The sequence below is a fragment of the Pelodiscus sinensis genome, chromosome 26 (assembly GCF_049634645.1).
Source record: "Pelodiscus sinensis isolate JC-2024 chromosome 26, ASM4963464v1, whole genome shotgun sequence".
NCBI classification, from domain to species: domain Eukaryota; kingdom Metazoa; phylum Chordata; order Testudines; family Trionychidae; genus Pelodiscus; species Pelodiscus sinensis.
The window spans coordinates 11,285,001-11,300,623 of NC_134736.1; the positions used below are offsets into that span (position 1 = coordinate 11,285,001).

A 15,623-nucleotide genomic window follows, 5' to 3' on the forward strand; every position below is an offset into this window, starting at 1 on the left:
ACTCATGTGAAGCCCCTGACTGTTTTTTCTGTGGGTCAGACCCAAAAAAGGTTCCCTACCCCTGAGTTAAACAGTCAGTAAAACATCCCTAGTTTGCCCCGATGCTGATTTAGTTCCCAGTATAGTGGGATCTTGGAGAAGGAGAGAAATAAGTGCAAATATTGTTCCAGCAGTTACACATTTCTAACTATGTAAGATGAGAAAGGTTTCTATGTGAAGGCTAATTGCCAATGTCAAAATATTTGAAGCCCTGAAGTCCTTTGTTCGCTATGCATTTCACATCCAAACAGATTATTTCAATTATGGCAACCCAACACATGTGAGACCCATTTAGTAAAACAAAACAGAGGCTGCCATTTCCCCACAGATGTAAAGTGCTTTGGAACACAGCAATCCCGAGCGGTGAAACGTTCATTTTTCAAACAATAAACGAGGGCTTTAAAAATAACCGTAGTGATGTGCCTTATGCCGACGTAAAATGACTTTCACCAAAGAAGAGTTCGCTGGGTCACTTCGATCTAAGCACTGGTGATAGTTTTAAGAAGTTCTGAGACAGCCTGGAGTCTCCAGAACTAAAGAAAACACTGATGGCCCAAAACATCTGCTTTTGCTGTTTAATTTAAAATAAAAATAAATCAGAAATAAATCAGAAAGAACAGAGCCACCACACAGCTGCAATGCCACATATTTCAAGGCGTGGCAGCATGTTAGATGTCACAGCAACTCCTGTGCACATAGATACTTTGCCTCCAGCCTCAAGCTCTACAAGGTACAACAGGTTTGCTGGAAAGAGACTAGTCTAAGCACCAATCTGAAAACCCTGATCCCACTGAAGCTAATGACAACACTCGTCAGTGTCAAGGGGACGAAAATTTGGCTCTGTATTGCCATGCTCTCAGGTAACAGTCCTGGATCCTCCTGGCTGCAGCCCACGGAACTTTCTATGCCTGCATGGAACTCCACAAAGTCGAAAGGGCTCTACGCAGGAGCAGTGGCCTACCCCATACAGAGTACTCTGCAGGACTATTAATCACACATGGTAGATCTTCAAATCCTTCCTCAGTCGAGGCTCTTACTGGCTCCAAACTGAGTTGTCAAAAAGATGTATTTTTTTTAAAAAAGGCACAGAAACTACATATTTTTAGTAACTTCCACAAAATTCTTACATGAGGCAAGGCTGCAACAGGCAGAGTACAATTCCTCCCTCCCTTCCCAATGCCTATATTCATCTCCCCAATGCTGGGAATCACTTTAAAAAAATGCACAAATTCTACTGCCAGCATCTGAGGCAGAAAATAATGAGTCTTGAAAGGCTGCGGCGCCAATGCCTACATGATGAGAATGCCACAAAATTAACCTTGGAGCATGTTATTCTCCTTATTTATTGTTTAATTGCTCCGTTCCCATGTCACATACAGGAGATTAAGATTTTTATGCTGTCTTCAGCAATATCTTGCAGCCAATACAAAACCAACCAGCCAACCAGTGTAGATTCCCTGATGAGATATTGGGTGAAATCCTAGACTTGCTAACCACAGTGTCAAAAACACACCATTGACTCCAATGGGGCAATAATTTCACCCATGGTGTCCCTTTTCTCATCTCTCTATTTTCAGTTTTAAAGGAGTATAGATCCAGATTTACAGACAGAACAGATTGTGCTCTGTGTGCCTGAAATAGCTTTGAGTTTTCCTCTTCACCCTTTTTCAGTCACAGGGCTTATGGAAAGGCAGCATTCGCTTCCTGATACCAAGAGTCACGTTTTTTCATCACTCGTGCCTTTGCAGCGATGGTTACAGCCAATGGCATAAGTGGCCTGGGATATGAAGCAATAGGCATACTCCAGCACCGTAATGCATGCTCTCCACATAGATGAAGTTTAACAGAGAGGGTTGGTTATACTTGTTTGATTCAAATAGCCTCCAGCAACCACACACGTAATTTTTCTGTCCCAATGTTCCGAAGCGATGCACCCGTTTCCTCCAAGCAGATAATTTTGGAGACAAATGAATCCTTCAAATGATAAACGATTGAGTACGAGGTTTGAAACCGGAGAAGGAATGCTACCTGCTTTCACAAAGAGCCTGGCTAAAGTATTTTAATCAACCAGATTTCAGTTCCAAGGAGGTTTTTTTTTTTAAACAGGTAACCTAGAATGAAAAATACCAAGAAAAAGATCTTGTCTTTTTATTTAAGCTTTCTGAAGCTCCTTCTAAGATGGCCCTAACACGCATATTTTATTTTTATAAAACCCAAAGCAATTTTGGATTTATAGATATAAATTTACTATTCCAGATACTATTTCCTCCTTCAAAACATTTCAGCCCTTTTCCATTCTTAGCAAATCTTCACTGCTGAAGTTAAGTCAGTAAATATCTACGCCACTGAAAAAGTTTCCAAAAATACAAGAATTCTGATCTAAGTAATTGATAGTACAGGACGTATTAAGAGTCTTTGCATTCTCCATAACCATTCTGCATTGAGAAGTGTAGTAATTTATACCAATTTGCAAAGCACTTTCCTTCACTAAGGTGATGAGGAAAAAACAGTTACTTTGAGATGTGTTGCTTATGTCCCTTCCACCTAGGTGTGCATGCACCGCAAGCACGAGTTCTGGGAGCTTTCTACCCTTAGCCGTACCCATTGGGCCAGCCAGGGAGTCCTCTGGAGTAGCACTGCTATATCAGCGCATATATACCCCTGCTGGCCCTCTACCCCCTCAGTTCCTTCTTGTAGGACGTTCCGACAAATGGGAGGTGGGTGGGATTTGGAATGGCCATAAGCAACACATCTTGAAGAACAACAGTTACCAGGTAAGTAACTGTTTTTTCTTCTTCGAGTGCTTGCTCATGTCCATTCCACATAGGTGATTCCCAAGCTATACCCATTGAGGGGGTCCCCAGCAGATAGGTGGCCCGGAATGACAGCCACAGGGGGGGATGTGTGAGAGTCTCTGCCATGCAGTGCCAGGCCCAGTGAAGACGTGAGCTCATTTACCTCATGGGCCGTGGCAAACGTGTCCAGGGTCGATGGTTCAGGGACCTCCTCCACCAACAGGTCCTGGATTGGAGCAATGTTATGCTTGTGCCTGGGCGAGGATGGAGCTGCCGTGTGTCCCCCCTGCGCACGCTCCCGGTGCTCCCATCTTGATGGAGATTTTCCCCTCCACACCGTCTCGGATGTCCTCATTCCTGGGACCGGTGCCGCTGAGCAGCCTGCCTCGTGTGCCAATGCCAGCACACTTCTCACGGATGGTGCAGGGCCCAGCGCCGTGGATTGGAGCACCGACTCCACTAGTAGTTTCGGCTTAGAATCGAGCTCTCATTTGGTCATAGGCTTGAATGAGCTGCAGATCTTGCAGGAGTCGGTCAAATGTCCCTCTCTGAGGCACTTAAGACTGTCTACATGAGGGTCCCCCCAGGACCTTGGCTTCTGGCATCACCCACAGGGTTTGAAGCTGTGGGGCCCTGGCATTCCTCCCATGAGGGGGGTGGGAATGAGGTGTGAACTAACTTTAACTCAACAGCTTCAGAGGGGTAGCCGAGTTAGTCTGTACAGCAGGGGTCTCCAACCTTTTTAATCACAAGATCACTTATTTCAATTTAAGTGCAATGTAAGATCTACCTGAACCCCAAATACCCTTGCCTGGCTTCCTTCCCCGAGGCCTTGCCTTGCTTGCTCTCTTGCCCTTTCTCCCCAAATCTCATTCACTTTCACCAGGCTGGGGTGGGGGTGTAGGCCCTAGTCTTGGCCATCTGGTAAATTCCCTGTCTCCTTGGCCACCCCAGGGTCCACACCCTGCACAGCAAGCAGGAGGCTTCCAAGGGGCAGCTCCAAGGCAGACAGGAGCAGCATGACAGTGGGTTGAGAGGCAACTGAAGTGCCAGCACTTGACAGGTTCCTAGCCAGACAGTCAGGATCACCTGTCAGAGGCTCCAAGATCTACCGGTGGATCCTGATCTACTGGCTGGTGACCACTGCTGTACAGGATAAACTTAAAAAATAACAAATAGTCTGGTAGCACTTTATAGACTAACAAAACAGATAACACTATTTACAAAAGACCGAACTATTCACAGGTGATTCTGAGAAGAAAGGGCTAAGGGCGCACTTGTAAAGTAACAAGCCAAGTGTTCCAGCAACCATCAGGGGCGCTAAGGAGGAACTGAGGGGGTGAGGGGCCAGCAGGGGTGTATATGTGCTGATACGGTGGCACCACTCCAGCGGGCTCCCAACAGATACTGCTAAAAAGCTTCCAGGACTTGTGTTTGCGGCATGCGCACACTTAGGTGGAATGGACATAAACAAGCACTAGAAGAAGACTGTGTTGTTCCATCCAGTTACTTTTCTAATCAACTCCCAGAATCTAATTCAGAATCCAGAAAACTTCTGCATTTTAAAAGCTATGAAGAAAACCCAAACTCTCCTCTGATCAGATGTAGTTAGTTCTGAGCTTCATCAATGATGCAACTACTACTAATGTTTGTAGTTTACCTCTGGACTGTCCTTCAGGGCATCGGAGCGGGGTAGCTCTGAGAGCTGAGAGAAACGCCGGTCATAGATACATAGATGGAGATGTTTATCTAGTACTCTGAAATCTTCATAGCTCCGTTTCACAATCCAGCTCTTGCCCTACATGGAGAGAGAAAAGAATCCCATTAGGCCACTTTGATCAACAGCAAAATAAGACAATCCAAGCAGAAAGGGAGATGCCCTTTTCTTTGCTGCCTGTCTTCCCCTATGCAATACATGGGTGTAAATACAAGATGCCCAGTTATTTTTATCTTTAGTTTGGAAACAAATTCATGCCTGGGGTTATTCCTCCCACTTCAGTGGGCTTGTCTACACTTTAAGACACTAAAACGGCACATGCTTCTGTGCAGATACAACCTATGCCAATGGAAGGGGCTCACTCGTCCTTGTAGATAATCCATATTCCTAAAAGGCAGTAGGGTAGGCCAATAGAAGAATTCTTATGTTGATCTAGCACTGTCAACATAGGGACTTAGGTCAATTTAATTATGCTGCTCAGGGGTGTGGATTATTCACTCCCCTAAGAGATGTATTTAAACTGACCTCATTTTCTAGTGTAGACCAGGCCAGTAACATTATAGCAGGGCTAAATGTGGCTTACTAATGCCAAAAGACCTGCAAAAAAACCCATCTCCTTCCTCTGCCTACCTAACAAGGTTTTCATGCTGTACTTGCCACCCAGGCGAGCTGACTGTGTGCTGGTGAGAAAGTACATGACAAGAAGCAGTCAGAGCTATTAGAGCTGACTGTCTTCCAGACTCAAGAGTCCACCAGCACAGGTCTGATGCCAAGACTAGGGCCTGAACTATTGTGGTGGAGTTTACTGAGCTCAGCTGAAGTAAGCTCAGCCAAGATAACTTAATCAGCGCATGGTCCGCCCCTAAAGGTAGCATTTCCCCAGTTTACAAGAAGGCTGTTAAGGAAGGGGTAGTGTGTAGTCAATACAATCTGTACTGACTACATGATTATTCAGTAAGGGGGAGGCTCGCTCCGGGACTGCTGGTGGCTCTTACTACATTTAAAATGCAGAGACGCAGCAGTCCCAGACCTGCGCCAGGTCTAGCAGTCCCTGTTTGCAGCGGCCTGGCTGCCCATGGGCAGGGGCTGCTCTGTTTGTGGGGCTGGTGCTGGCCATGGATAAGGTCTGCTGCCAGAGCAGCCCCTACCTGTGGCCAACCTGGGCTGCCGCAAACAGGGACTGCTTTGCAGCAGCTGCCCCTGTCTGTGGGAGGCAGTGCAGCTCCCCACTGGGACCCGCACGGACAGGGGATGATAGAGGAAGCAGGGATGGGGGGAGAGTGGCACCATGGAGACAGTGCTGGGGGGAACCAGCTTTTAAGCAGGCTCCCTCCAGCACTGGCGCCTGTCTCTCATCCCTCCCCCCCGCTTGCTGCCTCTCATACAGTGGCAGGAAGTGGTGGGCGGGAAGCAAGTATTCGAGTACTCCATACTTAGGATTATCGGGTAGTCAAGTAGCTGACTACTCACTTACATCCCTGGTTCAAAATACTGACATGATACATTTCATAACCATGCAAAAAACTGGGAAATACAGTTCTAATGGTTATGTTCCATTACTTTGCATCAGGAGACAAGAAAGCAAAAAGCAACCATAGTAATGAAGTATGATTTACATTTGTGAAGCCTTTAATACACAAGTCCCATATTCCAAATGTTTCATGGCCTATAACAAGCAGTAACAACTGCTGTACTAATACACAAGTTTACAGCTTCAAAACACCTTATGAACCATAATTAATTCTCTCAACACCCCCCTCTTCCCGAGGGAGGAAAGGTTATGTTACCCCTGGTTTATAGACAGGAAAACTGAAGCAGGGACTAAGAATCAATTCAAACCACACTATGTCCCATTCCATGTGTAAGGCATGGTTCTTTGACCTGCCTTTTCCAATGCATACAAAATGCACACATTTAAAAAAAAAACAACCCTACAAAACAAAACACATCACTGAGCACGGAATTCTCCCCCTGGGGAGAGGAGGAGAAAAACAATGAACATATGGCAGATGTTAGTCCTGTCGCTTAATGCATGACTGGAAAGAGCTCACATACTACAGTGATGAAGGCAGTGTAAGAATTGAGTAGAAGATACTGAGAGAGGAGAAGTGAATTACCCAAGGTCGCTAGCAGGCTCTTATACAGTGCTTCTCATCAGCAGATCTCAAAGAACTTTACTGATGTACCCCGTGAGGAAGTGAAGAGCTAATATCCCCATGGCACAGAGGGGGGACAGAGGCACAGAGAGGCTAAGTACACTATCTACAATCACACAGGAAGCACGTGACTGAACACAGAATTGAACACAGATCTCCGAAGATCTAGATTAATGCCCTTGCCACTGAATCAGCAAGCCCACATGAGACAGCCAGGGATTCCTAGTGGAAAAGGCCAATATACACAACGGCAAACTATGTGGTACAGCAGGAGAAGAGGGATTCTAGAAACCATCACCAGAACAAATCAGAACTCGTCACCTTATTTATGTTTTTAAATCAAAGAGGCGCATTTGCAGATCTACAGGAATTAAGTGTCCGAAATACGGCCAACGGGCCAAACACAGCCCATGGAGATCTAGATTCCAGACTGTGGCTTTCCTCCCCTGTAGCACAAAAGGGGCAGCCAACACAGAATAGAGACAACTCCATACAAGCAGCCGTATACTCAGATGAAGATAGAACTGCCTACAAGGATCTGTAGTCTCCACACATCCAACAGCTCTCTATTAAAGATTAAGCTGGGTAAAACAAATGAAAAATCAATAAAAGCTGCAGAATACTTATTAGCAGTGCTCCCTGTAAGCTGGGCACTTGTGTGACTGCTCAGGAGAGATTCAAATGCTGCCCAGCTGATTAGCAGGGTGCCCACAGCTAGGTTTTTTGTTTCTACTGGTGGTGCACATTCACACATGCCTCGGTGCACATAAAAATTATTCAGCGCGTGGATGGAAAAAATGTGCACAGGGATAGAAAAGATTAGCAGGAACGTTGCTTCCTTGTATCCCACATTGTTTCTTTCTCAAAAACATTTTTATGATTATGGCTGTGTTTTATATCAGCCAAAATAAGAGATCGAAAGAGTTCTTACTGCCTTAAAACACCTCATCCTGTCCTAAAGATTATTAAGATGGTCTCAGATGGTACTGAGCCAGCTGAGGATAAAGTCTACTCTGCAACCCAAGGATTGGCCTCATTTTTCCAGTATCATAATTTGCTATTTTTAGCTGTTAATTCCAAATTTTATTTGCCAAGGAAGTGCAGGTATCACTTTTATAGCAGTTAATACACAGAGGTTCTGCAGAAGCCACAAATCCAGCCCCAGAATCTCATCCATTGCACTAGCTATTTTCTGTCTAAATCATTTACACCATTCACAGCTCCAAACACCACACATATTACTGAAAACTCCACTTTCATACCACAGCCTTCAGACAGTATTTCAGAGGCCCAAAAATCCACTACATTTGTATTTTTCTTCTTCTCTTCTGTCTGCATATAAAAGTTGTTTGTTTTATTTTGTTGCATTATAGATAAAATATTTGCAATTTGTTCCATTTTATACAAATCAGTTATGGCCCTATCTTTCTCAGTAAATTAACAATATGATCCTCAGCTAAACAATGTCTGGTCACCTCATATGAAAAAAAAGATCCAGAAATTGTTGCAGTTCTGTATTTTGCTTTTTGCCAGACATTCCAATCAAGTCCTAAATGCTATTTGTTCAAATGACAAGTCATCACAACATCTATCACCTCTTGTTTATTACAGTGTCATTAAAGGCAATGCCTATATAATCTCTTATCCTTAAATATTGGCCTTCCGTAACTATGCAGTGTCCCTCTGTTGTACTTAAGACGAATTTACAAGACAGGAATTGATGAGGTCAGCAACCACCACTGTACAGGCAGTCCCCGGGTTACGTACAAGATAGGGACTGTAGGTTTGTTCTTAAGTTGAATCTGTATGTAAGTCGGAACTGGCGTCCAGATTCAGCCGCTGCTGAAACTGACCGCCAGTTCTGACTTACATACAGATTCAACTTAAGAACCCCAAGCTTCCCCAAGTCAGCTGCTGCTGAAACTGATGAGCGCTGATTCCAGGAAGCCTGGGGCAGAGCAACTCTACCTCGGGCTTCCTGTAGTCAGCGCTGGTCAGTTTCAGCAGTGGCTGAATCAGGACGCCTGGGGCAGAGCAGCTGGGGTGCTGCTGGGTTGCTCCAGTAGCACCGCTCCTCGTCGCTACTGGACCAACCCAGCAGCACCCCAGCTGCTCTGCCCCAGGCGTCCTGATTCAGCCACTGCTGAAACTGACCAGCAGCGGCTGAATCAGGACCTGGGGCAGAGCAGCTGGGGTGCTTCCGGGTTTGTCCAGTAGTGCCCAGAACGGGTGCTGTAGGACCAATCCGCAGCGCCCCACCTGCTCTGCTCCAGGGTCCAAAACAAAAGCCTGGTCTGCTGGGGGGGGGGGGGCACACTATCCGCGCCCCCCCCCCCCAGCAGACCAGGGACACGGGGAGCAGAGCAGCAGCGGCAGCGGGGTGCCGCGCCTCTGAGGCTTTGCTCTGGCAAAGTCTCAGAGGCGCGGGACCCCCCCCCCCCCCGCGGCTGCGGCTTCAGTCCCGGTGCCTGTGGTCTGCTGGGGACCGTCCCCAGCAGACCACAGGCACCGGGTCTCAAGCGGCAGCAGCGGCGGTTCCCGCGCTTCTGAGGCTTTGCTCTGGCAAAGCCTCAGAAACGCGGGAACCCGCCCGGTGCCCCTGGTCTGCTGGAGACGGTCTCCAGCAGACCAGGGGCACCGGAGCAGCTTACGAACGGGGCTTTCTCGCCCCGGAGCTCGCAGGTAGCAATCCGCTACCTCGACCTCCGGGGTGAGAAAGCCCCGTTCGTAAGTGCGGATCCGACATAAGTCGGATCCGCGTAAGTCGGGGACTGCCTGTACTGAGCAGCAGTGTGCGCTAACTTGGAAGAAAACAAACTGTTGTTTTTAACGGAACAGATTCTATACCCTGAAAGTTACTAGGCTGCCGGTAGTCACTAAATTCATCAGATGAATGTATGGAAGGATTCCACACCCACTGGACTCTCTCAGATCTCACCCTGAGTGAGAAAAAGAGTGCTTCTGATGTGTAAATACAGAACGGCTTGTTAGGACAGTGCTTTACAGGTGCCTGGGTTATACCTGTTCCAATGTAGCAAAAGCAAATATTTCCTTAAATGTATACAATCACAAAATACTAGAACTGCAAGGGACCTCGAGAGGTCATCAAGTCCAGTCTCCTGTCCTCAGGGCAGGACCAAGCTACGCCATCCTTGACAGGTGTTTTATCTAACCTGCCCATAAACATCTCCAGTGATGGAGAGTCTACAACCTCCCTAGGAAATTTATTCCAGTGCTGAACCATCCTGATAGTAAGGAAGTTTTCCCTAATGTCCAACCTAAACTTCCCTTGCTGCAATTTAAGTCCATTGCTTCTTGTCCTATCATCAGAGGTTAAGGAGAATAATTTTGTTCCCTCCTCCTGCCTTTTAAATACTTGAAAGCTCTTGTGTCTTCTCTCAGTCTTCTATTTTCCAGACTAAACAAACCCAATTTTTTCAATCATCCCTCATAGGTCATGGTTTTTAAACCTTTAATCATGTTTGTTGCTCTTCTCTGAACTTTTTCCAATTTGTCCACATCTTTCCTGAAATGTGGTGTTCAGAACTGGGAACTTTGAGTCTGCAAAAGCTTGCATATGTTAATTTTTACTACAGTGACTAATTCTTTGCAGGAGTGGGGCCTAAATAGTTAAGGTTTAAGAAAAAAAATACAAAAGCATGTTTCTTCAGAATGCAGTTTAATTTCACAGGCCGGAAATCTATTCATCTGGCTAGCAAGGAACTGAACACCATTGAGCAAGGATGTGTGCCTTTACTGCATCTGATCACATCTCCAGTGGGTGGTCAATACAAATTAAATCAACTTCCTGGACTGTTTTCCCAGGATAAAACAAGTAGTAAAGTATTTGACTTAAGCTCCCAGCCAGACTTCTAGAATTACAGGAGGATGGTGAACCAGTGATACATTAATTAAATCAAAAATAGCATTATGATCTTCAATATTGAAAAAATAAAGAAATTGCATGTTTTATTTTGCTTCACTTCTTCATTGCCAGAAGGGTTTGCAGAAGTAAATTGTTTTATTCAGAAATGTATTAAAGCAATAGAAACCAAAGACAGACAGTAACTATTATATCAACCTCACGGTGCCAACCTCACGTTTGTCAGTGCAGGTTTTACAGTTAAGGGTGCTGATAATCATAGAATACTAGAACTGGAAGGGTCCTGAATCTATCCTGCACTCACGGCAGAACCAAGCGCCATCTAGATCAGGGGTGGGCAATATTTTTTGGTGGGGGACCACTCCAAGATTTTGGTAAATGATCAAGGGCCGCACTTTTCTGTGGAGGGGGATGGAGAGTCTTAAGTTGGAGGTTGGGTGCCGAAGGGCGCAACCTGTGGAGGTTGGGTGCAGTAAGGGACTGGGGTGCAGGAGATGCTGTCAGGTCTCTGAGGGTGTTTGGGTGGAGAAGGGGGTTGTGACCTGGGTTAAGGGATTGGGATGTAGGGTCAGGGAGGGGGTGTGGGTGCAGGAGAGGATTCTGGCTTGGGGGAGGGGTATAGGAGCGGGTACAGAGTCTGGGAGGGAGTTGTGACCTGGGGCAGGGGTTGCAGAAGGTTGGATGGTGATCTGGGGGAGGAAGTTGGGAGTGCAGGAGGGGTTGGGGTGCCAGAGGCAGGCGCTGGCTGGGAGGAGTTTATCTAAGTGTCTCCTGGCCGGCAGCCCCATCCTGCTTGAAAATACAGGCTGCTCCGCCCAGGTGGCTCTCAAGTCTGGCTGCCCCAGTCTCTCAGGCCAATCTCTCAGCTGCGATTGGCTGGCTGTTTCCAGTCAATAGCAGCTGGGGATTGGGCTGGGGGCAGGGAGATCACACAAAGCTTCCCCCTCTCTGCAGAGCAGAGAAATGCAGGACAGTGTTAAAAGCTGCAGCTGCATGTGCCTGAGGGTCCCGGAAGGGTGGCCCACGGGCCTGATCCTGTGGTTTGGCGGCCAGAGCTGGCCCCCAGGCCGTATTTTGCCCAGCCCTGATCTAGATCATCCCTGATAGATATCTACCTAGTCTGCTCTTAAATATCTCCAGTGATGGAGATTCTACAACTGCCTTATTTCATTGTAGCCGGTCTTCCTAAATTGCTCCTCAGTGACAATTCCCTGGCACTTGCTAGTTTCCCCATAACCAACTTGTTTTTCAATTTGATTCCTGGCTGACCCTGATTCAGAAAAGCATCCTTGCTCAGAACACTGAAAGCATATGGTTAACTTTAAACACATGGTTGAGTCCTACTGAAATTAAGGGAACATAGGCATGTGCTTAAGTATTTTCCTGGATCAGGGCCTGTTCATTTCCAAGGAGTCATGCCTGTTCAGAAATCGCAACCTCGCCCTTCCCCACACACTGCTGTGTGCTCTGAGGATAGGATGAAATGTCAGGGCATTGCAGGAAGCTCTTATTTTCTCTCACTTTAGCCCAGTGAGAATATCATGCTAAACATGATTATAGATTACTGAATTGACTTTTTTTTACCCACTGTGCCAGAGACCTGACCCTTCCATTAGCGAGACTGTTTACGCTGTATGTTGGGTACATCATGCAGGATAGATTCAGAGGGACAAAAATTCCCAGCCGCTGCCCCTCATACCAATATCTTTAGCTCCTCGGATGAATGGCACGAAATAGATGCTAGGCAGGCAAATAGCCAGAAGGGGCTGTGCATATTCTCATAACCCCAGCTCATTTGGTGATATTTCCACTACGTCGTCAAAACAGCAGCAGCTTCTTTCCTTTTTATTTTGCAGTGTAGTATACACAATTCTGGAGGGAGGGGCTACAGCTTGTTTCATTAAGGATGGAATAACACTGCTGGGCAGGGGGGAAAATCAACGGGTCCTTTTTTCTCTCCTATTTGCATGCCCATTTCACAGTAAAGCAGCACCTCATGTGGCTGGTCTCTTTCCCACAGAGGATCTGATTGCTGCTGAGAGCAGCTCCCACAAGGAAAGTTACAGACAGGAATAGTTTTAGTGCTGGTTTGGCTGCCTTCACATAGAATCTGGCAAGCTGCAGAACTCCCCCATCTGTATGCTGAACGGTCTATAGCCAAGGTAAAACTTAAAAAACCACAAATGGTCTGGTAGCACTTTATAGGCTAACAAAACATGACCAGTCATCTGAAGAAGTGGGCTGTGCCCACCAAATCTCATGATCCCATCTACATGTTTTGTTAGCCTATAAAGAGCTACCAGACCATTTGTTGTTTTTTAAATTTATCCTGTACAGACTAACTCGGCTACCCCCAGTCTATAACCAGTTCTGCTTTTGCTGAGTTCTATGGTGAAGTGACCCAGCAAGAAGGAAACCAACAGAACGGGGCACCATTCTCCACATATGTGAAATACACTGCCAGAAATAAAAGCACAGCCTTTCCAACAGCGCTGTTATTTGGGAAAGATCTCGTTCGCAACAAACAATAACACTAATTACACTAGGAACTTTTTATTATAATTTCTTCAAGCTTATACACATAAAACATCGAGGTGCCCAAGCATTAAAACAGAGACCGGGACCCGCCTACCGATTTCTGACCACATCACATATTATCATGTGCTTCCAGCTGGGGCAGTTGGGATGGGATTCCTTTTATTCCCATCAATACAACAACTCCAAATCAATCAGATAGGGTGCGACTGAGCCCCAGGATATGCTGTCCCAGGGATTTGGACATCTGCTCTCTGTAATGTGTACGTGAATGGTTTTTGCTTTATTTTGTTTTTGCAGATGGGAAGCATCTTCCTTTTCAGGTTCAGAGTCTCAAACATCCTGAATTCCTGATAGAAATCATTGTAATGAAGTTACATTACACGGACACCCTTGTAGAGTGTCAATCAACGTGGAGATAGCGCCTGGAAAATGAAAAGGGGAAAAAAAGAGGTAACAGACAGTTGGCTCTGACTCTAGAGTAAGAAAGCTGAGTAAGGAGCTGGAAAGATGCCAGAATTTATCTGGAAGGTTTAGGTCTGCCATGGGGGTAACTGACTGTAATCTGGGCTTTAGGATCCAGGTGTTGTTCCACCATAACCCTTCCTCCTTTTTTTGCAAATCACAGTGGAAAATGGCTTAGAAAATTAGTCAAAACACAGAACAATCTGATAAAATCCACTACTTATAGATGGATCCAGGAAGTGTTTCCATCTGGTGCTATAGGTGGCTTTATCTAGGTATAAATCTGTGTACTGAAATCTCTCAGATGAGTTCACAGTTTTTAGTGGGTTACTACAACTTTCTAAAAAATTAAAAATAATTGTAAAACTACCACAGCATGGAGCTCGACTGAGGTGGATGAAGTTGCTTGTCACTAAAGTCTATCCTCTGCGCCGAAAAGAATATAAAGAACTTGCTCTCAATTTTCTGCGTGTGAAATTATGTTGAACGTTGTGCCATGAATTGAGAAACAGATATAAAATTCCTTATTCCGGCATTAATGGCTGGGCATGGAGTAAAGTTCCACTTACCTGTCTCTGCTTCCCACTTAGCACTTGCCTACACAGGAATTCCAGAGTGAGTTACGCCCAACTGAACTAAGGCCGTTTTACTTCTGAATGAGACCATCCACACAAAGATGTAATGTGCATCGACTAACACACTTTAAACTCATACCTTTAGTTAGGTGAGTTTAACTTTCTTGAGGGCCAGTACTATAGTAGACTACAAAGTTAGGCCAGATTAACTACTTTGCTCAGAACTGAGAAAAATGTCAGGCCTTGTGTAAGTCATTAAGCTGCCCTAAACCCCAGAGTACACAACACTAGGTCAACGGAATAATTCTGTCAACCCAGCTACTGCTAGGGGTGTAAAATTGTTTTAAAAGGTAGCTGTGTAATCAGGGGCGGATGAGAGTGCCGCGGGGCCCAGAGCAGCGCCGCGGGGCCCCGGGCAGCAAAATTTCGCGCCCCCCCCCTTTGACACAGCGTATGCGCCGTGGTGCCAAGGCGCATGCATGGGGCTTCAGGAAGCACAGGGCCCGGGGCAGCCGCCCCGCTCGCCCTGCCCTAAATCCGCCGCTGTGTGTAATTTTTAAAAATCTTAGCAGTTACACATGCTGCGGGCTCTGCAGTATATGGGGGCGGCCCGTGAGCCTAGGCAAAGTAGGCAGTTGCCTAGGGCGCCACCAGCCCGGACGCCCGATGATGACATCACAGCGCATCGGTGCGCCCCGTGATTACGTCACGGCCATTGACGGCAGTGCAGGCGGGGGCGCCAATCGCGCCTTCCGCCTGGGGCGCCAGCTGCCGCAGCCAGCCTCAGGCCACTCCTGGCAGTACATAAAGCTTAATTTATACTGCAGACCCCACAGTCAAGGTTCTTTGGGGGAGGGGCTGCCAGCCCCATTCCCGGGATCAAGGGTTCGCTGCCGCAGCTAAGCCATCTCCCCAGAAGCAGGGCCGCCAGGGGCTGCCGGCTCCACTCCGGGGAGGCTTTGCTACAGGCTCTGCAGCCAGCTCTGTAGGAGCAGGCTGGCACCCCATTCGAGCCCCACTTCTGGGGAGCCACAGCATGCAACCTGTGGTGGGGGGCCGGGCTGGGTCCATCATGGACAGGGGCTGCTTTGAACAGCCAGCAAGAGCTGCCCCCTGGTTAAGGATAAGGCTTACTGGTTAACCTTTTACATCCCTTGCTACCACCTCACATAGAGGTGGATCTATTACAGTAACAAAAGAACCCCTCCCATCACTGTAGTAAGTGTCTACACTACAGCAGGACAGCAGCAGCAGTCTCTGCTGTTTCCAGGGTAGCTGTACCCTTAGTGTCCCCTTGCAGACATGCCCTTGATCTCTGCAGCAGCCCCTGCAGGACAGTTTAGAAATAATAACGTTAACATACTCTAGTCGAGATTCCCATGCTGACACTGGGAGGCTGTGATGTATCATGTTCAGAGAAACTGACAAGCTTTACAAAGGACTGAATGATGACAAACC

General features: G+C 46.7%; 1 protein-coding gene across 16 annotated transcripts in view; it reads right to left on the reverse strand.

Annotated features, from left to right (window-relative positions):
• Positions 1 to 15,623, reverse strand: part of ARHGAP32 (Rho GTPase activating protein 32) — a 465,356-nt gene that overhangs the window by 113,824 nt on the left and 335,909 nt on the right. For all 16 annotated transcript variants that reach the window (XM_075909249.1, XM_075909242.1, XM_075909245.1 and 13 more), the window contains one exon: positions 4,495 to 4,632. In XM_075909249.1, coding sequence (XP_075765364.1) covers positions 4,495 to 4,632 — 138 coding nt within the window. The remainder of the gene's footprint in view (positions 1 to 4,494; positions 4,633 to 15,623) is intronic.